The following is a 24791-nucleotide window of genomic DNA, read 5'->3' on the forward strand; positions in this document are numbered from 1 at the left end:
GCCTCGCTGCTCAGGCCCTAGTATTTCACTATTGTAAGACAATATTTGCCTTAAGACCTTTATCTCTCTGGTGTTTCTAATGGGTGTATGAAATCTGGCCCCTTCAAAACCAAGTTGTATTTAAAACTCTACTAGGGTACACCCTAAAAATATTAATTTCTATAGTAGCCCGTCTACAATGAAATTTTAAACATATTTTCTCATCCACTTATTTGGTAACTTGCAGGTTCTTGCCATTTTCTTCCCTTTAAATCAGAATATTCTCAAGAGGAAAGTTGTCCTGGTTTTTAATTTCAGCTGCACTGCGCTGGTTCTTTTTCTCAGTGCGTTGAAAGCTGTGTTAGAAGAAAGATATGGACATTTATTAATTTAAAGATAAGGTTATTTATTATTTGTAATTGAAAAAGAATATGTGAAGATGTTTGTGAACTAAATTCACATTAACCCTTTTGATGTTACTAGTTAGCCAGGCATCACTTGTATGACTAGGACTTCATGAGACCTTACAGTGTCTGATCATATGAAAAAGGGAGGGCAGGCTAGGTGCAGCTCTTTGCTTCTTCCTGACAGTAGTGGTACCTGTGCAGCTTTACTTGGCACTTAGGTGTTAAAGTATATCACAGCTTGAACTAGTAAAAAATTTAAGGTACAAGTTTATTTGACTGGAAAGTTGTGAAATTAAATTTGCTTTTGTGGTGATGCTCAAAGGTTAGATTTTTCTAAATCACAAAATAATTTTTAATAATCTTAAAAAAACTAAATGAAAACTGAAGGGTCCAAAGTGTATTATCCAGAACATTCTTTTTTGTACATTTAGATATATTGAAGTCTTAGTAGGCTGGGTGAAATAATGATTTTCTGTCTTCTAAATACAACAGTCCTGTTGATCCATCACATCCAAAATTACATGTTTTGTAGTAGTGTTCCATTACTGTTTTTGGAGAGCTATATTAATGTTATTACTTCTCTTATTCTTGGCCTACTTAGAACTTTTTATTTATCCTATAGCGTAATTGCTGATGAAGTATTTTGTTGAAACTTTCAGTCATATCAAGATTGAAGTTTAAGACATCTTGATGATGTTTCAGAGTAGATATTCCAGGAACTTGAGTAAGCAATTCACTGCTCTTGAAAATATATTTTCATAACTGTATTTTTATGCATATGATAGGACTTTGAAAGTGTTACTGTGCAACAAAAAGAAAACTGTTTCAAATACTAAAATTGGTGCTCAATGTCTACCAAAAACACACTAGGTTAGCAAGTGCTGTTATGGTGTTCTGCCTGTCAAGTCTTTCCTTTTTAACTGATACTCATATCTCATGATACAGCTCTTGTGAACACAGTGATTAATTAGGTGAATTAGGTGGGGCAGGGGGGGGGAGGGCATGGAACCAGGCAGAAATCACGTATGACTCAAGACCTTCTACCTTTGCTAGTGCGGCCAACCTGGAAGGTCATGTTCTGAGATAAAATTTGTAGGTAGTATCTTGAGTTTCTTCATATGAGACTTCTGTCTACTTTCTTTACCTTCCAGTTTAGATTAGAGATGTCCATCAGGTTTTTGGCGGGTTGGGTTTTTTTGAAAATTGTGAAAGTACCAAAGGCAAAACCTTCTAAGATGTGAACATCTGGTTCTCTACCTAGATATTAATGGATCATCAGAACTTATCAGAACATGTGCTTTGCATGGTTTTGTATTTGATTGAGCTGGGGTTGGAAAATTCTCCAGAACAAGAGTCAGATGAAGAGGTAAGAATAAATACCATCTTCTTCATTGAAATATAAAAGTATTGTCTAATGATTTGATATTTAAAAATAGATGTTTATTAAAATTATAATTTTACCATAGGAATGAGAATAAAACTTTTTTATTTAGTTACTTAAGCATGGATCAACTAAGCAAAAGAAAATAAGAAAATTGCATACTGTTGTGGAGTATGGTATCTTGTTATGTTTTTCAACAGTTTTTGTATGTAATACCTGAGAACACAGATTGGTTAGATTTTTAGTCAGCTGTAAATTTGTTCTTGAAGTTGTGTGCAAAAAAATGTAAAATGATTGATGCTAAAACCACTTAAATTTCTAGATTTTTCAACTGAAACCTTTGTCACTGAGCATTTTATTGCTAAAGCTCTGTATCTTCTAAAATATGTGAATTAACCAAAATTTTAACTGTGCTTTTGATGAGAATTTGACTATAAAGAGCCATTATTTGCATGATTCCAGATTCCCTTACAGTATATGACTTATAATTTTTACTACTGTTTAACATTGCTTGTACGACTAAGGATCTGCTGCCACTTTTTTTCCAGAGAGTGATTTCCGTATAGTTCTGATTTTTTGTATTAATCTTGGATTGTAAAGTAGGCATCAGTCATATCATAATTTTTAAAGAGGTATATCAGCTTTAGTGAGGTACATACTGTTAAACATGTTGTTCATGTCTCCTGGAGAGCTGATGGCCTCTGTAATACAGTTATAAAAGCAACATGAATTATTGTAACACACAAGAGAAGGTATACTAATTTTTAAAAATTATTTTAGGAATCTGCGTGTGGACAAGAGCGTTGCCATGATAGTTGGTTTCCAGGCAGTAACTTGGTTTCTAACATGCGTCACTTTATTAACTATGTCCGAGTAAGAGTACCAGAAACTGCTCCAGAGGTAAAGAGGGAACCACCTGCAAGTACGAGTTCTGATGGCTTAGCTTCATCACAAGTATGTATATACAAATACTGGTCCTTTTCCTAGATTAGTTTAAGTTATTGCCTGTTCAGGTGTTTTTGTTAGAATTACTTTTTTACTGTTTTTGTTAATTTCTTAAGGGTATTTTTTTCCTCCAGTAATCTTTCCTAAGTGATAAGAGAAACAAAAGTTATTTCAAATTATACCTCCTTCTAAATTATGTATTTAATGACTTTTTTTTGTCCTCAATCTACCAGAGTTCAAGGCGGAAGAGCCTGCAGAGAGAGGTAGATCTGTGTGCAGTTTGTTCTCTTAAGCGATTAACTAGCAACGTGGCTTTAATTGTGCTCACCTTAACATTCAGTGAAATCTTCTAATTTTCATGAATTTCTTTTTAATTTATATTGCAAGGACTCATGCTTTCTTCATATTCTTAATTGTAATGTTGGGTAGTAGACTTTTTAAGCAACAAAATGCCCTTACGTTTTTAATACATCTTTTGAAATAAAAGCTTTCTATCAAATATAAAATGTCATTGATAGCTTACTGCTTGAGCTTTGTGTTTAGGCCTGTTCTGTCTTGCCAAGATATTACTAACATTTGATAATGTAGAGTAGTCCTAGCTTTCCTGAATCTAGGTAAGTTTAACCTTACATTGAAAGTGCATTTGAAATAATTAATGGCAAGTTTTTGTGGGTTTTTTGTGACAACAAAATGAATATGTAAATAGTGGGATCCTGAAAGATGTATAGCCAGTAGATAATGTAATCTCTGTCTCAGGTTGCTTTTCTATCTTTTGTATACAGCGCTTCAGATTATTGTATGTCTTATGTAGTGAAATACAATGGGTATTTCTTTTGCATGTTAATGATAGAAAAACAGATCAAAATTTAAGGTAGGTAGGTGAGATGAAATAGATTATAATATAAAGAAATGATTGTCAGAATCCCATTGTAATATTTGATCTCTGAAGTATTTGGTATCTCTTGGCTGCCCAGCCTTCTGAGAAAGAGAGAGCAAGATGTTAAAGCATTCTGAATTTCATGTTCAAAATATTCAGGAAACATGTCTTTGCTACAGTATACGCAAGTTGCTTCCATCTGTCCTTAATTTGGGACTGAAAGCAAGGGTAGCATAGAATAAAAACATCTGAATGGGCTTTGTCATTAATGTAACTGCACTCATATGCTCATGTGCCCTGAATAGCAAGCTCTTCTTGCAAATGTGGGTATGTGGCTTCTGGATCTCAGCTTATAAATCCACACAAAATGAACAATGCCCATGGGAATGTGTGGACTCCTGTGTTCACCTGTGTGGGATTAGGAGTTACATTGTGCAGCACTGCTCAGTAGACTTTAATAAAGACATTTCAATGGCATAAAGATACTGAAATTATCAATATTCCAGAAAAAGTAAGGAAATGTTACTTGAAGAACAGAATTCTAACTTTGACTAGAGCAAAGCCAGTTGTTATTTGTTTTGGTATGGATGATGTTTTCATTTTGTACTTGGCTTTTCATGCAGCTGTGTATAATAGATTCGTATGAAAGTATGACATGCAGGGTTAGTATTTTGCTATACCAAATTTCAGTACATTTGAGAAAGGGAGAGGAAACTTACAATGTTTCCTGCTTTTCCTCCTAGTTTAAAATATTTTCTATAGTTTTATAAATGGATGTTGTTTATACTTGCATTTTTGACGATTACACATTGTCATTTTTTTCCCAAGAACTCAGGGACAGCTCAAGTGTTCAGTTTGGTCGCAGAACGCAGAAAGAAATTTCAGGAGATCATCAATCGGAACACCAGTGAGGCAAATCAGGTGGTTCGGCCCAAAACATCAATGAAATGGTCAGCACCTGGTGCAACTCCACAGCTAACCACAGCCATTCTAGAAGTCAAGGAAAGCATACTGTCCTTGCTGATTAAGTTGCATCACAAACTCTCAGGAAAACAAAACTCTTATTATCCTCCGTGGTTGGATGATGTGGATGTTTTAATCCACCCAGAAATGCCAAGATACTCTCATGGTGATGGAATGACGGCAGTAGAAAGAATTTTATTGAAAGCTGCTGTACAGAGCAGATTGAATAAACGTATAATTGAAGAGATATGCAGAAAGGTGACACCTCCTGTACCACCAAAAAAGATTAGTTCTGCGGAGAAGAAAACTCTGGATAAAGAAGAAAGGTAATATTAATAACGAAGTAAAGGGGCGGTAGAAGGGCAGTGTGTGTTGTGCATCTATTGATTGATCTGTCTCTAGGTCTTTGCATGAATTACTTATTAAAATAATAAGTCTTAATTCTACAGTTCTCTATCCATTTTGTATATACATGATTTACACGGGTACTGAGAAAGAACCTACACCTTGCTAATTTAGATTTTTAAATTAGAAGACTTTTGTAATGATTTTATGTGATATACATGCTCTCCATGTTGCCATGTATACCACTCATCTGTACAAAGGTGCAGAATTAAGATTGTGTTAACTTTTGAGACTGAACTGTGCAACCTCAAGATGAGTTGGAAATTTTTTTAGATTTGTATTGTCTTTTCATTCCCATGCACACATCACACCACGATTATTATACACAACACAGTGCCTGGAGGACAGCAACTAAAACTGAGAAGCAGAGGTGAAAACTAGGATGGGCAGGGGCGAGGAGTTGAAGACGGGGACTGGAAGGAGAAACCTTTGGTTGGTGTAGTAGAGAGCAAAGGGAAGATGCCAGGTCAAGTGAGTAGCTGATGTGGGAAGACTCAGGCTGGCAAGCTGGAGATGTTAGGGAAGAACTGAGTTGTCAGGACAGAAATACTCAGGTAAGAGTAGCAAATGAAAGAACCAATTTTTAGTGAAAATTTAAATGATGGAGAATAATGGGGTCTTGAGTGCTGATAGCAGAAGGAGAATGTGGAACAGGAATGCAAATGCCTGGAGGGCACGAGTAAGACAGAGATTGGCATTTGGGGGATGTAATAGAGCAAGCCAGAAAGAAGAGTTGTCTGGAGTAGGGCAGTGGTAACCGGTCAATTTCTATTTCAATAATTTCTTCCCACTGCCTCACTCCAGCCAGCTCTTCTTTGTGGCTGATGCCATGTGGTACTCAGTAGTGCTAGATTTATGTACAGGAAAAGCATGAGAATCAATTAATCAAGTAACTTTTCATATAGAAAAGGGTAAGGTCATTCATATCACCCTATAAAGATGCGATATTTTCAAGGATCTGTTGTGGGCACTGGTAGCTTGCTTTAGTCACTTGCTTTACAATCTTAGAGATTGTGGAGTCTTTGTTCCGCAAGTCAGCACTTTTAAGTTTTCTGGTAAGTTCTGGGGCTAACATAATGATGAAAATAAATGATTCCAGTTCTTTGTTGTTCTGAGTGGCTATTTTCTTTTCTTCAAATCCATAATGGCCTTGGGGACCCAGGAAGTTTATTAATGGACAGTGTGATAACTGAAATGGCTGATCTCATAGACTGACAGTGCTCACGTAGTCAGGCTGCAATTGTTACTTTCTTTTTTGATTGTGTTGTGTTGTTTTGTTTTTCTTTTTCCCCCAAGTCCAGTTTTGTATTAGTGAAGATCAAGGAGACTGGGAGTGTTCAGTGATCACCCTTTTTGGTTACTTCAGCATATAACGACAAACTTGTCATCACTCAGGCGATAGGTTGTTGCCATAGAAACTGAAATACAGAACTGGAAGAGAGCTTGAGCTGCTTGCAGTATTTTTTCAATTGCAGTGTCATACTCCCGTGGGCCATCATGGAAAATTACTGAGCTGTACTGAATCTGTCAGAGTTTGTTTATGTCTTCTTATTAAAGGCCTCTATTTACAGTCACTCTGCTTTTAGTCAAGATATATATTGAGAAATTTTCAGGGAGAAATAAATAAAAACAGGTTTAACGAATGCCCTGGTATGATCCTCAGAATAATGAATCTTAGCATTGTTGTAAATAGAAGTTATTTTGAGAAATGGTGGCTGTGCAATGTGGCAGATAAATGGGTGTGATATTTGGGGTTTTAAGGTGCCTTTAAGAAAACAAGTTAGAAGTTTTACTTATGAACAGGCCACCTGGGGATAACAGGTTACAGTACATTAGCTGCTTTGGGTCTGTGCACGCCTGTTCCTGTGTCAGGACAGTTGATAATCAGGCAGTGCTGGAGACTGAAGAGCAACCTATCAGCATATTGGGTGCCACGTGACGTTTTTAAATCCCTTGTTATCTGAATCATCTCAGGTGGAAGGGGGGGACAGGGGCTGCCTTGTAAATGCTGATGCACAGAGTTTGTAGCTCTGATAGAGCCCCGTTAGCTGCACTGCGGAGGTGCTGTGTAAAGCCTTCATCCATGGGGCACATAGGTCTTTGTGCCATGTGGTGAGCAGCTGTGGTGTGGGTTTTGTTTGGTTCTCCCACTTAAGCTCTCCCATTTTCTCTATTTGTAAGCTTTTGTCAAAGTAAAGATCCTTTCTTGGTACCTCAGGAAGAAGAAAATCAATGTCTATTTTATTTATTTTATTTATCTTTTTACATGCATCAGTATTCCTCTACTTGCTGCAGTATGTAAATAGAGGGATTTATAGGATAGCTGGTTATCTAGCCTTATAGAGATCACTGATACAGTTCAGAGATTCATTCTTGTCTGTTCTTCTATTTAATGTCTTCCATTTGTAAATCCCGAGCGGTGTTAAACGATGAGGCAGAAGTTAGTGAAGTCAGCTTGGGTCCAGGGAGATAAGGGTCTTCCCTCTGGAAGCAATCTCAGACTTTAAAAAGTTCAGGTATAAAAGCTGTTGGTGACCGGTATCTTGGATGGAGGTGGGGAAGAAGGAATCAGTATGAGGAGCTTTAGCTGGAAAATAAGTTATTAATTATTTCCCTTGGCATCAAGCTTGATATCAAAAGTAATTGAGGTAGACTTTTTATATTAGTAGTAGTAGTATTTTTATTATTATTAATTGACTTGTAAACATTGCTTGCTTACAAGAGTACTTGATTTTGTACAGTGGTTGACATTTCACTGGTATTCTTCCCTTGTGTAACAGAAATACAGCTTTCAAGAATAAGGTTTTGGGTTCTTTTTCTTATGATGTCGAAAAATGGAAATTGAAAATGAATCCGTTATTTAGAAAAAACTTGAATTTTGAATGATAATATCGAAGGTGGCAACTGTAATCAGCCTGATACTATAAACTAATTTTCTTTCTCTGTTATATATCTCTCTCTTTTTTTTTTTCTCTTTGTCCTTCATCTTCCTTCACTCAGGCGACAGAAGGCCAGAGAAAGGCAACAGAAGTTGTTGGCTGAATTTGCTTCAAGGCAGAAAAGTTTCATGGAAACTGCCATGGATGTTGGTAAGTTTTTTGTGTGGTTGACTGCTTGCCCTTTATTTTTTTTTTTTCCTCCTCTTTAATTTTTATTTCCACTCTATTATTAAGGTTTTTACAGTTTAAAAAAAACAAATACAAACAAACACCAAAACCCAAACAAAACCCTCTCCCTTCAGATTCTGTTACTATATCCACTTGTTCGCTAAATGCTTCTTAAAAGGCTTAAAGTTGTGTTCTCTAGGAATAACACTGAATACGTAATTGCTAAAGAATAGATTAAATTATGTTTAAAAATATTTAGAAGAGAACACATTATCTGTAGGACATAATTTTTTTCTTATTTTTTCTTAGTACATGGTGGATGAAATGATTCAATGTATGTGATGTGTTCTAAAGTGTTTACCTTTTAATATAAAATGTCCCAAAGTTAGTCTTCTGTAGATTGCTTTTACTTTAATCTGTAATAATAAAATAAAAGATTATTTCTTCATAGAGCCTGAAATTTTAATAATTTTCATTTTAAATTTATGTATAGAATTAAGGAAAGCATAATTGTTAGATCATCTCAGTTGCTATAGGTGATAATACTATTCTATGTATTCTATGTCAAGTACAGGTTTTTCAGCTGAATCAGTTCTTGTTTTTCTTCAGGGTAAGTTCATTCAGGTTCTGCTGTGTAGAAGTGCATAGTCTTGGTTAGTTTGCTTGTGTTTAGCCAAGGAACAGAAAATATTTTTATCTGGATTACTTCATTGAAAATTAGCACTTTTGAAAGATAAGAAAAAACAAGAATCTTTTTTTTCCCCCCTTCTTTCACTCAAATATTATTTGCTATGTAGTTTTGATTTGATTTTAAGCACTGGTTAGAAATATTTTGACAACTGTTTTTGCTGAAAAAGTCTGTTTGAATTGTTAAATTCCCTTCAGTTCATAGGTTGTTGAGAAGATTTATTCCTTCATACTTATTAAGGTCTTGGATACAGCAATCATTGAAATTTCTTTAGTAAATTAATGACTATATATATGATATTATGTCTGGAGAGCGTGCAGTACAATACAAAGTTCACAGATAAAAATGAGTTTAAGGCATGATTATTAAATGGATAGCTATTTCTTTTCAATCTGTTTGTTAAAGTAAGGAAGAAGGGAAGAAGTGACCTGCAGTTCTACTTACTAAAAATAAAGTCTTTTTACAGTCATGGCTCATGAAAATGACTGGGAAACTTTGATTCTGCAGTCACCTATATTTTGAATTTTTGATGTTACAACTTTAAAGTTGATGGTTTCATATATGAAATCACATGTATGTATATGTATTTACCTGTTGTAGCTGTATATGCATATATACATGTATGCATAAATACATGCTTGAGTTTTATAATCTATGTTTGAGGTAACTGCTATGATTTGTGGATGAAGCATACTAGTTAAATCAATAAATTACACAGCACTTACTTGTGTGGAGCACTGGGAACATGTGGCTTTTACTTAGCTACATAAGGTCAAATATTAAAAAGAACCTTTAATTTCTGTCACAGGCAGACCCGGGCCTTTGTGCTTATGATTTTGCATTTGAAAAAGAAAACAATCTTTTCATGCTAAAATAATTAAAAATGCATTCCCTTCTCACACATTCTAACTCGTGTTGCTTGTTACTTTTATGATAGGTTGAATTTAGCAGTGGGTTTATTTCTTAATTTTGATTGTGAGTTGTAACAGTAATAACACAGTCAGGATACAGGGCTGGTGAGGGCTCAGCTCCCTGGGTTTGTCACTGATTCAGTTGGTGTCATTTGGGCAAATTATTATTATTATCATCATCATCTTTTAAAGCTTCTCTATCTATGAAATGTGGATTCAGTGGTAAAATGTGAGAACTGATATAATTAGTTCTGAGTATAGCACTTCAAAAATTTCGTAATAGTCTTCTCTGAACAGTGCAGAAGACTGAAAATACTGTGAAAATAAATGTGTCTAGAAGACAATAGGAATAATGGAGAATAGCCGATGCTTAAAGATTATTTTATTAAAGCCCCATAAACTTAATAGTTTACAAAGTGTTTATTAAAGTGCTCAGGCTACTGTTAATCCCCTGAGGCATTCCTCGTTTGTTTGTTGGGATGCACCAATGAAACATGGATTAAAAGGAAGCTACCCAATTACATATTCATTTTTCCGTATTAAATGTGTGTCATTTTACTAGAAAAAATTATTTATTTGAACTGGAATTTACTGAATTCATCTGAAATTATGAAAGGAAATGTTGGCATTTCCTTGCATATAATCACTGTAGAAAAAAATTCTGATTATTTAGCCCTTTCCATTTGTGCCCCCTGTTACTTTCTATTTATATTCTGTGACATCTGCAGAACTGTATTGCCATTCAAGCTTGCCTGGAAGTAATTAAGTGAAATTTAGAAACAGTTATGTTAATGAACTAGGATGGAACAGAATCCACTGTGCTGTCTTTAGCTGTTTGACTGCAGGACACACTTAAAAAGTAGACAAACCAAGAAACATTGTTCCTAAGAGCAGCAGATAGAGCTCTTGAAATATCTGAGGAAAATGTTTAGTGAGTCAAAAATGTATTGTCATGTAGTCACATACAGTGTCAATTCCACAGACCTAGTCTCCTAGTAAGAGCTGCTCTTGCATCTTTGTTTTGAGAACACTTATCTCAGTGTGAGGCTATGGTTTGTTTATCTGTCATGATGCGGAACTCTATGCAAGCGATTTTTGAAGCTTTGCTGCCTTTCAGGCTGGACTTGATAAGAATAAAAATAAATCCCTCTGCTCCAGGCTAAGACTAGCCTTTAACAAATCAGTGATATTTGTAAAGATATGTCTATCTAAGTTTTATAAGCATGAAATATTATGATCCATTCCAGGCAAGCTGCTTAACTACTTAATGAAATATATCGTAGTGAATATTTGTAAATTGGTTAATTTGTGACTTATAAATATTAAGATATCTTGCATTCCTTCAGTAGTTTTGCTCACTCTGAAATACTCAATGTGATTATTTTTTTTTTAAAATGCCTCATTATGAGTATGCAGTATGATCTTTGTGTTTCTTTCCTATGATGTGAGTCTTGGCAGGATGTCATTTTGTCCTTCAAGCAAACAATCCTTAGCTAGAGTTAGAAAGAAGTGCAGAGTTGTAGCGCAAGGTGACATACATTTCCTAATGCTCAATCTTCTGAACCCAGATAGAAAAATAAATTATTTTTTTTAAATGCCTCATTATGAGTATGCAGTATGATCTTTGTGTTTCTTTCCTATGATGTGAGTCTTGGCAGGATGTCATTTTGTCCTTCAAGCAAACAATCCTTAGCTAGAGTTAGAAAGAAGTGCAGAGTTGTAGCGCAAGGTGACATACATTTCCTAATGCTCAATCTTCTGAACCCAGATAGAAAAATAAATTATGTACTGATCTCTTGAGAAAATATATGCTGGGTCAGGGCAAAGAATATTAGCATGCTAATAGTTGCTTTGATGCCAAGGGGCCACTTTGACATGCAGTGTATATATAGTGGTAAAAATGTTGACTGCAGTCAACAGAGATTGTAAGCTGTATTTACTGTGTTTACAGAGCCCTTTTGGTTCTGGGGTTTTGCTGGGTAAGGGACGAATGGGAGTGAATCTTTAACTCCAGAATACAAATGAAATAAAATTCAGGCAGCAGTGCATTCTGCAATAAAACAGTGTGCTAGATTTTAGCAGACTGATTGGTATTTGCTAGGAGGTAGGAAGTGCTAGGATTTTGTAACTGAAGGTCTCTCACTCCTATTGGTACAAAACCAAACAAAGAGCTAAATAAAAGTGCTAGGATTTTGTAACTGTAGGTCTCTCACTCCTGTTGGTACAAAACCAAACAAAGAGCTAAATAATTAACTTTTTTTTTAAGACACATGGGAATGATGGTGTTGGGCACTACCCTGGATTTCTATCACAGTTTAAATATTTCCATCCTCCATCAGTGTTTTTATATTCGTTTTGAATGAGGTTCATATTTATCCACATTTCTGAAATAATTCACAAGGACAAAGAAAAGTCCCAGAACCCACTGTAAGGGGTTAGGGGTGTGTTACAACATGAGACAAACCTCGTGAGAGAAACTTGGTAAATTGATACCAATACCATGTGTCTTACGTTGTATTTCCCATTTACTCCTTCTTCATGCACATTGACATCATCAGGACAAGTCTCTGTGAAATCTGTTAGGTTAAATCTTTGGAGAGTCAGAGTTTTAAACTGTAAGCATTCTTGGCTGCTTGACATAAAATACACTTCTTGTCTCATATTACTGCTGCCTGGCTAGTAAAGCCATGCTTCAGCCTGGCAACTGAAGCGACCTTGGTCTTCCTTGCTCTCTTGTTGCCAGTGCCTACTTGCTGAATCTCCAGTGGAGTGGTGAGATGTCTTGGTTTGGGTGCCAGTGGTTTTCACACAAGACAAAACTGCAGGCTCCTACAAAACCTGTTTGAAAGGTGGAGGAGTAGCATGCCTCAAGATGAGTATCTTAGCAGATAGCTGGCAAAGGATTCTTTTGGCACTTAGTAAGGCAATGTTGTTCCGGGACATAACACACAAGTGCTATTTTAATGGAAATATATTCAGCAAATCTGTCAGCAAAAAATATTAGGAATTTTAGGAGATCTAGATTATTCTTCACTTTTTAGTTGCAACTGATGTAGCTTTGAGTTCTAGAATTAAATTAGCCTGATTTCTATGTGCTTGTTGCACATAGGCAATAGAAGTATAGATTTTCCTGTACTGAATTGTTTTGAAACAGCTTTTAAACCTTCTGGTTTAAAATACACAATCTATGATGAATGAATGGTATTTTGTATATTAAATGTTGACTGATTTTGAGGACTTCCATTGAGTTGTTAAAATCAGATTGACACACTGTGTTCTCTTAATACACTTGAATATTGAATGGATGCATATTTTATGTTATATTTTTCTGAAATACTGACGATACAAATAAGAAGGCTGGAGCTCTCTGGTCATTGTCATGTAATGTCATGCTTCTGATAGACAGATGTACCCGAGTGTGCATTGCACAATTATGAGGTGATGTTAAATAGCTTTAGTGTTTACTTACTCCCTTCTGTGTTACAGCTGCTCCTAGGTTTTCTGGATGTTTGGACTTAAAATTTAGCATTTGTAGTTGATGCATTGTGCTTCTTCTTTTACTGTACATCTGGCTGCCACTAGATGGTGACAGACGTGTGTACAATATGAACAACTGTATGTCAATGAAGATCAGAGTTCATTTTCATGTGACCCTCAATAACTGCCTGGATATTCAGTAGTTACTAAAACAATGTAATTTTGATTCTGCTCAGTGAGTGAGAGCATTGCATGGAGTTTTTCATAGTGAAGAAGGGTGCTGCCTGGCATCCAACACACCTCTCTTTGTAGCAGCAGGGCTCCTGTGCTGAACTTGTAGTGAATTTTCAGAAGAGAGCAGCTCCCCTAAAAGCAGTTCTGCGTGAGGAGTGTTGCTGGACTCGAGGTTTTTGGGTTCTCTATCTAGCACCTCGGCCTACTTAACCAAGGAGATAAAGGGCATGGTTGAAGGTAGGGAGGAAGCGTTTTCCTTTGGAAAAAAGCACCCTTATATTCTAGGTCAAGAGGCTGACTGTATCTGTTCCTGAGCAGTCAGGAGAGGACCATTTAGTCCTAAGTTGCTTTTCTTTCAAGCCAATGAAGAATTCTTACCTTGGATTGTAATGTAATATAAAATTGCTTCTATTTTGGTTAGCCCCCAGCCCTGAAACTACCACTGTCATGTGAACAAAGCTACGTCAAGTCCAATTGCTTCAACACTTTGAAGCTGGTCCTTAGCCTTGAAAACTAATGTGTGTGCACCTAGGAAATAATGTAGACCATTAGAAAACCAGATCTCTGGTACGTGTTGTATGCAGTAAATGTTAAACTACACATCTGCTGCGTAGCCGCAGGTTAATGCACCCCAAATTTTCAAAATTGTCCAAGTTTCATACTAAAAAAAATTTCATTTTTAGTTGCACATTTAATTCACCTTACCTAAGCATCTTAAGCATTTCTAAGGTCTCCAGATTAACTTTTTCTTTCTAATTGTTGTCAGAGTCAGTTTTGAGCAAATCAGATTTTAGTAGAGATTCATGTTCATTGCCTTTCATCTCTCTATGTTCAGAGTTTTCAGTATAGTATCTAATGAATTAGATCTTTGTTTTTTGGGAGTTTTAAAGAGATCGAGTTTAATACAAAACTTGAACTAAACATTTAATTCCACTGGGAATAATTTTGAATATGGGAAAACTTGTTCTTTGTTGTGTAGATGTCTTTCTGTTTGAAGCAGCAGTGGTACTTTCAAGTAGCCATCAATGCTTTGGTTGTAGATAAACTAAAGAAATTATTTTGGAGTTTTCCCATCACTACCTCAATGCAGATGCAATTGGATTTCTTTCCCTCTGTTTAATATCAGTTTTCTTATCCTTTTTTAGAATCACCAGATGCTGATACTGCCATGGAGGTAGCTACATCAGAGCAGCATGTTTCTGAGGCAATATATGATTGTGTTATTTGTGGACAAAGTGGCCCTTCTACTGAAGACAGACCTACAGGGCTAGTTGTACTATTACAAGCATCCTCAGGTATGAATGTGTGACTTGTTGGACAAGCAGTGTTTCTGCAGCTTTTAGTATGAGTGCATAAATACTGTTGTGTCTCATGGAGGCTGGAAAGACAGAGCTGTCACTTTTTTTTGTGGATGGTCCTCTGTGAGGCACATGTGTAGGCCAAAGGATACTGAGAAAATTTTTCCATGTTTGGGAAAAAAACCAGACAGCTTAATTCCCTCCTAATTCCTGTTAGCTTTTGCAAACCAGGCAGTACGCAATAGACCTTCAGGAAAATAGGTATTGAAAGAAAAAGAAAATAAAATAGCCGTAGGTATATATGTGTATTTGTGTATGTATGTATACTTTATGTACAAGTGCAAAAGCACAACTTTCAGTATTTAGTTTCTTTAATAATTTTTTTACTGTTTAGCATCAACAAAGCAAATTGTAGTTATAAAACAGAATTTCCTGATTATTTTCTTAATTGTTTAGTGTGTTGTTATCCATTGCATTCTTTATTGGTGGTTTTCTTCATACAGTGTTGGGACAATGCCGCAACAGTACTGAGCCAAAGAAACTACCAACTGCTGAAGAGGAGCAAATATACCCTTGGGATACCTGTGCAGCACTGCATGATGTGAGGCTTACAACTTTACAACGATACTTTAAAGATGTAAGTATTTCAAAGGGACAATACTACCGCATATGAAAAATTTGTGCAAAAAGGTAATTGAAATTGCAATTCAGAGTCCTAGTTTCCTTTCTACATGTAGCAAACACTTTGTAATGTTGCGGTAGTTATGAAGTGTTTACATTTGATAGGGTCCTTATTTTTAAATAGCATCTGGTTTTCCCCTAGTTATATTTTTGGCATATGCATCTAGTATATTTACAGGCTATATAGTCATTAAATGTCGATGCAGATGTTATCTAGAAGATACTTCACAATTCAGTGTGACCACACAATTGAGATGTGGTTTTGCTGTCTTAGGTATTACTTTGTCAAAACACCAGTTTTCTTGTGGCCATTCAGATAACCCAATTAAAGAATTGCTCTTAATGAGGCAAAAGTATTTTGGCAGCACGAAGTATAAAGAGTTGTTTTAACCTGTAACAGTTTTCTGAGCCACTACAGAGAAGGGGAGGATGAGTGGATGGGAAGGAGGGACCAGCAGAAGACTTCACCCTCTTCTGCTGAATCCTCAAATCTGCACATTACTGAAGTTGACTTTTACATTAGTTGGTATGTTATTGTCTGTTCTGCAGTTCTGTTAGCTGTTCCAAGCAGAGTTCTGCATTACTTCACAAAGACACATTACAGCTTTTCATATTTAGTTTTGAGAGCCAATTCTTGTTGCTTAACAGGATTTGTTCAGTTGTGGACCTTTGTGGAAGTGCTACCTCTGACTTTCCTTGCTAGTATATAAACAGCCGTGTAAGATAATATACAACTGTTCTGAGAAATCATTCTGAAGATGATGTGACTTGTGACCCTAAATGAGCTCCTGTAGACTAGTCCCAGGTGACATAACAGCTCTTAGGCAGATCTAACTAAATAATCAGCCTTTAGAAGCTTAAACATTGGCTTTAAAGAGGAAAAACTCTGGCAATTTTTACTCTTGACATGATTGCTAGCTTTCTTGTAATCTGTCATCCACAGATAATTGAAATTTGACAACTGCAGCCAAGCTTGCTTATGTAGAGTAGATCAATTTAGAGTAAATTTCATAATTGTTTTGATATAGTTTTAAAAATTGGGCAGTGTTTTCAGAAAAGCACCTTCTTCTGAGGCAAATATTATACATTTCTTTGCTAGAAAGTAAAACATTTAAAGATGGAAGCAGGAAATTACTTCTGAGCAAAATATATTCTAGTTCAGAAAGAATCTATGGACAAGCTTTTCTTTTTTTGACATTGATGATGTTTGTTTATTGTTTCAAATATTTAACTAGTATTTTTTTCATACTGAACTAATTAAAAACATTGAAGCAATACTGTAGCTTTATTTTTATGTGTTTGCATACTACAAGTGGAAGGAGTTACAAGCAAAATGTTACTCAGAAACTTGGATCTCGCTGAAGTGTGTATTTCCCTTTCTAAGCAGGAACCCTACCAACAGCATAGCCTAAATACACTGTAATGCAATGAACAAATGCACCTGCTTTCAAAAATTCCAGTCCTGATTGAAACTTATTTAGTTAATTAGTTGAATTAGCTATTTTTTATTTCAAGTTTCCAAGTCACTATTGTGCTAAAAAATGTCTCTTCATGAAAGAACTAATCCTTAAATTTATTTTGGCATAAAAATAGAAACATCTGTTAGTGTCTTGAGTGTCTTGTTCAGCTGAGCTAACCAGTAAGTCGTCCTTTTGTTTATCAGCTCTCCTTCCAAGTACGTGTCCTTCCTCTAACAAGAGATTTCAGGAGGCAAGAGAATAATTTCAATTAAATATGAAAATCTTAAGTTATGAAACATGATCTAGCTTATTCTCCTAGAAGAAAAAAAAATATTCAAAAGGTACATGCTATATACAGATTGGGCAAAACAAGCCAATTCTTGCCATAGAGGTTCCCTTTGCACTTTCTTAACTGAAATTTCATGTTTGCTGTCAGGGAGTGGAGTTCTTGCCTGTTAAAGGGAAATGCACTGAATTTAATATGAAGAGGTATGACTAAGGATTAGGAGATAAAACTTTGTTTACTAGATTGACAGGACGATTTTCAGAATCACATTATACTCTGTAACCTATAACTTGATATAGGTGTGCTACATCCCAAGCCTATTGCTTATTTTTGAGTCTTCTTTATTTCTGAACTCAGGAGTGATAGAGTAAAGCCTTTCTGCAAAAACTTTGGGGTTGATTTTTTTCTTTTGCAAATGCTGCTAAGTAGCCTCATTAAATACATGCAATAAATAATACTTATCCTGAATGAAACATTTATCCTGGGACGCTTACCCAGGTGTATCATAGGACTGTGCCTTACTAATAGTGCAGTCTATACTAAATTGTGCTGGAACCAGCAGGAGGAAAATACAGTTTTTCTTATTCTATGGCCTGAGAGTGTCATAGCACATTATGAATGTCAGGTTGAGGCAAGGTAAACAGGAGCATGTCCTGTAGCTAGGATTTGTAGTTTTGTTTTGATTTCCTGTTCATATGCAAGAAAAAAAGGAGATGCTAGGATATCCTTAGAAAATGCAACTGTCAGAGTTGGTTATTCATAGTACCATCGTTTTGCATCATACATTAAAACCATCTTAGGGTGAGTCTACACTGAAAGTTGTTTTCCAGTTCTAGTAGCCATAAATCTTTTCTATTCTTTATGTGTATAACCAGAATGTACATTTCAATCTGTTTATGAAATTACTTTTTTGAGAAATCGAGATGTAATAATTAGACTGACTATAGCTAGGTATTCTGCAAGAGAATTTCTGGAATTCCTTATCGTAAGTTTGCCAGTGGTGACTGTTTTTTCAGTTCGTTATTTTCTGAGACCTACCTGTGTGGTAACTTCTATTTTTGACATGGGGGCTATAAGTGCAGTCTTTGAATAAGGCTAATGTTTTCAAAACAATCCTAATATAAAACTCAATTAACTAAAAAAGTATTTGTTCTGTTTTCCCTTTATGATGTGTTATACACAATATTGTTCAACAACTCATTAAAAACCTTAAGTGTTTACACTGAATTTTAATAACAGATTGGGGTTTTATTATGTAAATATGATCTTGTTATTTTGGTTACATACAAAACTGAATGAAATGTGTTGGAGCAGTATACTGCCCTTGTACATGGGATAACTTGTACTATTGGAACAGGTGGTAGAGTTAGAGCTGTCTTCATGCTGTAACACAAGAGGGTCTTTAAGAAGTGATTATCTTAAGTGACAAGAACTGCAGAAGTTTAACTTAAATGTTTGTCTCTTTGTAGGAAAGAATAGCATTGTGGCAGCCATGTAAGTTAGCATAAGTAAATACCGTATGAAATAAATTTTTTCTTTATTTCCACATCATATGTCTTTTACTTAGCTAAAATGCAAATAAAAATCTACATATTTTTAAAATATTAAAATAAGCTGTGGTAATACCTTTATAACTTTATACATATATTGTTCTTACTGTTTTTGCTTTGCTTTAGAGTTCCTGCTTGCAAGCAGTGTCAATAGGCTGGGAAGGTGGTGTTTATGTACAAACTTGTGGTCACACTTTGCACATAGATTGTCACAAATCTTACATGGAATCTTTACGGGTAAGTAAAGCTAAAGATAATATTTTTTTTATTTGGATCTGAACTGTTCTTAGTGAAATCCATTGGATTTATGCTGTTCAGTTCAGAGAAAGAAAGAATGGGTTTACATGAATGGACAAGATGTTTTTATGATGTTTCAAGAACTGTAGATACTAAATCTCTTACTACGTTTTGACATTATTAACAGAAGTACTTTGCTTTCAGTTATTCTGATATATCAGAAAAATACTTGACTAAATTAATCCTGTTCTTAAAAAAATTAAATCACTGGGGTTTGGATTTTTCTGGTGTGCATCTTCAGGTAAAGTGTTTTTTACACTTTTCATTTCTGTTCCTTAGATTCCTATTTTTATGTTCAACATGCAAGAAATTACAGAGAAACTGAAGAAAAAATTAGGGCAATTTTACAAATATAAACCTGTGCTTTTGGTTAATTCCTGATATGAAAACTCAGTTACAAAATCTTGGATTTTCATCTCTAGTTATGAGTGGTATATGCTGTGTATATACATGCAGTTTAGAGAAATGAGTTAAAATAGTTTAACTCCTGTGATTTATGCTTTTTTTTCCCCCTTGGAAAATACTGCTGGGAAATTACTGCTTTATATGGTTTTAAAATACAATTTGTTAGTCAAGCCTCAAAAATTGTTGTCTTGAAAAGACATACATTTATTTCCACATGGTCTGAGTAAACAGAGTGGTATTGATGTTGCTGGCATCCTTTGCCCCCATCAGCTTCTTGCAGCCCAGTTGCAGATCTTCTGAATGTTATCACAAGCTCAGCAGTAGTAGAAGTAATCAGATTTTAAGCGATCATTTCTTTCTGTATTATTTAGTGTAATAAAGACTAAATTATGACTTCTTGTTGCATATGAAACTGCTTTTTTTTCTTCAAGATTACATTATTTTTTTTATTTCCCACTTTTTGTAACTTTTGTTGATTTGTTTCCATTTTGAGAAAAACTATGTATTTTAATATCAGCGTTGGTCATACTGTGAAATTTACCTCTAGAGAAACGGGAAGATATGCCACCTTTACTGGATCCCATGATTAATTGTTCTTTTCCACTTGACCTAAAGGATGCTTTCACGGGTAATTGTGTCACCAAGATAATTAAAATCTGGGCTTTCATTGTAGAATTTTATTTTACAGAATTCTGGAAAAGTAATATTTTTTATCATATAGACACTGGAGTCCCATTTCTGGTGGTTTCTCATTTAAACTCAAACTGTTGTTCCATCTCATTGTGTTCTTGAAGATTTCTAGATTATTTAAGTGAACTTTTTTGATCCTAGCATGTATTACTACTACCTAGATGAGTGCATAATAATTTTGACTATTCCTAGCATTCTTAGTACCAAAATAATTTATGTAGACTTGTGTTCATCTGGATTAAACACTTATTTTTACATAATACAATCAGTGATCAGTATCCAGAGTGATATGTAAAAGTAGGCTTACCAGAATGCCTCCGCATTCTGGGCTGATTGCTTGAAGTTTAAATTATGGTCACTAAGTTAGCAGTTCTCTTCTCCCAGGAGTGAGAAACTGTTGAGGCAATTCACAAAACTGAAGCAAGGTTGCTTGCTGGTAACGGGAGTACTCGGGAGATGTCCTCACTTCCCAAACACTTCTGTGTCCATTTTTTGATCCTTCATCAGAAAGAAGAAATAATCAGGGTTTTTGTCATACCACTCTCCAATGGCTACTTGATCAGGTTTTTCAGCCTGTACTGCTTCTGAGATATACCTTCAAATATTTCTCACAGCTGAAAATAAAACTGCCTTTTGATAAATCAAAAGATCTTATCAAGGAAGTCTCAAGCTTTATGGGAATTGCTGGAAAGCAACAATACGTGAAATATACCCCATTGAAGTATTTCTAATTTATTATGGGGATACTGTTGGCAATTAAGAGTACTTAAAAATTAGGAAAATTAGTTGAGCTAGAGGCTTTTACGACAGTCTCTAGTAGTTAAGGCCTTTTTCACTAAAATGAGGAGCTATTCCGATTAGTCTTTCTTTACAGTTTTTTGCTTTAGACTTAGTCCTTTAGCTATACACCTGAAATATCCAGCTAAAAGTTATAATCTTTTGCAGATTTCAGTTACATCTTCTTTATTTTCTTCTAGAATGACCAGGTCCTCCAGGGTTTTTCAGTGGACAAAGGAGAATTTACCTGTCCCCTCTGTAGGCAGTTTGCTAACAGTGTTCTTCCTTGTTATCCTGGAAACAACGTGGAAAGAAGCCTTTGGCAAAGTCACAGTAACAAGTGTATGCAAGATCTTGTACAAGAGGTGGAAGATCTTCAAGAACAGCTGGGAACTTTCCCAGTAAGCATCAGTGTAAGGCAGAAAGATCCTTGTTAATTTGCCTCTACCATTCAGTTTTTATATTGTTGCATTTGTGACCTCGTAGAAACTCGACAACATGGGAAACTTCCTTTTCTTCTGATACAGAAGATAGTATACTGGGGTTTTTTTTATATCAAGAGATTTTAAATATTTACAGCACACATTGCGTTACCTACTAAAACAATTAAAAAGCTATGACAAAATCTGATTGATATAATTTTTATGGAATACATTTTCACTTGTCTCCATAATTTACATAGAACTGGGTCATGTAATATAAAATTAATTTATCATTTCTTTACAATGTAAAAACATGAATATCCATGTAACTGGAAGCAGTTTAAAGAATGTCTATTAAGAACATTTTACAGTATGGATTATTTGTTTTACAGAAAGAGCAGATTTCAGATGCTCAGGTGTTATGAAGGTTCATGAGGTCTTTCTGAATTATAGAATTAATTCTATTAATTTTTTTTAGCCTTCCAGTCTTGATAGAGATACTTTGTGTTATTTTCCTGTACTTGTGCAATGCAAATATACTTTAAAATAAAGCAAGCAGTGAGATTCTTAAGCTTAGGAGATGTACATAACAGTGATGCTTTCATATTCAGAGCAAATCAGAATATCTTTCAGAATATTATAACACTTCTGTGAGACAGAATATTGGCTTTTAATGCATATCTTTTCATAACCTGCAAATATGTTTTTATAAATGTGAAAGTGCTACACTTTGCGAGCAGCTATTGCATTTCTTCAGGTAAAATTAATTAATCTTTTGTGTCTTTGTTCATAGTCTGAAACCAATCTCAGTAAAGAAATGGAGTCTGTAATGAAAGATATAAAAAGTACCACACAAAAGAAGTACACAGATTATAGTAAGAGTCCTGGGTCACCTGACAATGATTTTCTGTTTATGTATTCAGTAGCCAGGTGGGTATGTTTTTATTTTTATATTTTTTTCTTTTGTGTTTCTCACTAATGGTATTATTCACCGGATAGTTTTCTTCTTTAAAAAAGGTAATTTAATCCATTCTCTCCAAAAAGTACTTTTGGAGTATGTAGTACGTCAAGGTTACATTTTCGGATTTTCATATGCAGGTATGTGCAAGATGGAAAGATGTGCCTCTCAGTTCATTTTTAGTATATGCAGCAGTGGCACAAAACCTGGAGAACATTTTGTCTTATGCTTATTTAGTTTTCTTCTTTTTTCAAAGTTCTGCTTTCCATATATCAAAATTTTATCTTGAATTTCCTTTTCTGCCTTTTCCCAAACTGTCAAATCTTCTCTACTACTGTTTATCAAAATGAGATTATTTGTAGATCACTGCCATATTGGTAGTTTTTAAATCATGGTGTGCTTTTAATCTCTCCGTCAGACATTAGTTTTATTTACTTAAATGAGGATCATAGAAGGAGCCTTTTCTACATGAGCAACCAGGAATCCCTCTTCATGTGAATAAAACTTCTAAAAAAGTGTCAAAACTACCAGCATTTTCTCTGCTGTTTGATTCCAGTTTTATAGATGTCAGTGTCACAGACACCATCTCCAACTAAATCAAGGAGTCCCTCCTTCCATCTGTACCATTAATGCTAAAATGCTCTGAAAGGTTAATCTGTTCAGATTTACTGTAATGCAGGGTTTTTCCATAGCAAGATGCTGAAATACTCATTAACCAAATAATTTTCTAAACTGATTGAGGCCTGCAGAGAAAGTGCAAGCACACAAGTATACGATCCAGTGGCATTTTTTACTGCAGTTTTATAAACTCCACTTGCTGAGTGTCTTTAGTATATAAACAGTGGAAGTATTCAAGACTTGGATCGGTAGGACTTTGAGTAATCAAATCTAAGGCTCAGCTTTTGACAGAAGGTTGGACCATCTGATCTCCACAATTGTCTTCCAGCCTAGATTATTATATAATTCTATTAAAAGTAATATTATCTGTATTCTTTAAGAGTACCTTAACTGTGCGTCTCTTAAGAAGAACAAATAAATTTTATACATAGCAAGTTAAAATATTTTTCTGTATTACTTAAGTGGTATATACTATACAAGCGTAAATAATAGAGAATTTTAGCAATGATGTGTTTGGTCAATAAAATTTAATATCCTTCCAAAAACCACAAAGGACTCAAAATTAATATTTCCTGTAAAAAAGTAGGATTATTTGTAAACATAACTTGACATGCCATATAAGGTACAAAAATGGTGTTGTAATGTTTCTAGTGTGTAATGTCATATAATTTAAAAAATGCTAGCTAAACGTATTTTAAATATATTTATATTTTATGATTTTTAGATTAATACCCCAAGCCCAATGTTTACAAGAGTTAAAAATACCTCAAACCAGAACAGCATGTCATTGCTGTTTACACTGCTGGAGGGAAAAATCACCGTTGACCACTAAGATTAGGATATGCCACCTGTACTCATTGTGACCTCCTCTTGTTAGGTTAGACTGGTGTGAGCAATTTTGCATTTAACCATGGCTGAAGGATTTCAGGTGCTGGATTCAGCCTTCCATATTGTTACCATAACTCATCACTTATGAGGGTTCCTGGCAGATCAACTACAAAAAGGTTAATTTCTTTTGTCTTTCAGTCCAGATTTACAGGTTTCTGCTACTTGATAATTGCATAAGAACTACAGGTTAAAAAAACCCTAAACTTTTAAAAAGGCATTTTAATATAACCATATAGTTAGTATTTATGGAAATAAGTACATAAGAGAGGTGGTTATGTCCCAGATTGAAAGAGTTTTCTTTGTACTACTATTTTTAGTATGTTTTATTTAATTTTGAGTATCCAAACAATGGACTATCCATAATTCAAATTTCAGACTGAAGTAATTTGCTTTCTGTAGGTTATTCCTGTCATTCATCCTGTTTCTTCCCTATTTCCATCCAGTTCTTTCTGAGGTAATCATATCCTTGTGTTCCTTACCAACCAATTACATTTGAGCATTTCTAGTTTCACGTATTCTGAAACATTTCATTGGTTTTGGTCAGACCATCAACAGCTGTTACTCGTTTCTTCCTGGTATTTAATCTAGCATAATGATAAAGTGGTCAAGATGATAAGTAGCCTCTGTTTAAATAAGCATTTGAATGCAATGATATTTTTCTTGACTCCATATATTTGCAAGTGAATTAAACACTCTTAATCTTCTTATAAGTCATGTTCTATTTTCAATTAGAAAATGACATCATCTGCAGTCTTCTTAAAAGTTAGTTTACAGCTGGAGGCCAGCTTTGAAGTGGATTTCTGTATTCTGGAATGGAAATACTACTGGTTCAACAAGATGTAGCCACTTGCTGCAGCATATCCTTTCTGCTGCAGGAAGACAGCAACTTAGTTTTTGTACTTCACTTTTGCTTACCCAGACAGATGCCACTGGTAGCAAAGAAAATAAATTACAAGCAAAATCTCTACCAGCTAGTGGGAGAGCTAGCCTCTGTCTGTTTTCCTAGCAAAAGAGGCACTCGGGGTCTTGGCATCTTGCTTTGCATGCCCAGCTGGAAGAGCAGCTCCTTAGCTACCTCCCCCTTTCC

At 35.1% G+C, this 24791-nt stretch overlaps 1 protein-coding gene across 1 annotated transcript in view; it reads left to right on the plus strand.

Annotated features, from left to right (window-relative positions):
* Positions 1 to 1647: 1647 nt before the first annotated feature.
* Positions 1648 to 24791, plus strand: part of UBR3 (ubiquitin protein ligase E3 component n-recognin 3 (putative)) — a gene marked incomplete at its 5' end in the record, with an annotated part of 61334 nt that continues 38190 nt past the window's right edge. Inside the window, 10 exons of the mRNA XM_010077011.1 lie at positions 1648 to 1752; positions 2548 to 2721; positions 2946 to 2975; positions 4418 to 4878; positions 7958 to 8046; positions 14520 to 14669; positions 15176 to 15309; positions 18776 to 18886; positions 21019 to 21231; positions 22034 to 22170. Of these exons, the coding sequence (XP_010075313.1) occupies positions 1648 to 1752; positions 2548 to 2721; positions 2946 to 2975; positions 4418 to 4878; positions 7958 to 8046; positions 14520 to 14669; positions 15176 to 15309; positions 18776 to 18886; positions 21019 to 21231; positions 22034 to 22170 (1604 nt within the window). The remainder of the gene's footprint in view (positions 1753 to 2547; positions 2722 to 2945; positions 2976 to 4417; positions 4879 to 7957; positions 8047 to 14519; positions 14670 to 15175; positions 15310 to 18775; positions 18887 to 21018; positions 21232 to 22033; positions 22171 to 24791) is intronic.

The sequence above is a fragment of the Pterocles gutturalis genome, unplaced genomic scaffold (genome assembly GCF_000699245.1).
Source record: "Pterocles gutturalis isolate BGI_N339 unplaced genomic scaffold, ASM69924v1 scaffold15003, whole genome shotgun sequence".
In the NCBI taxonomy this organism is placed as follows: domain Eukaryota; kingdom Metazoa; phylum Chordata; class Aves; order Pterocliformes; family Pteroclidae; genus Pterocles; species Pterocles gutturalis.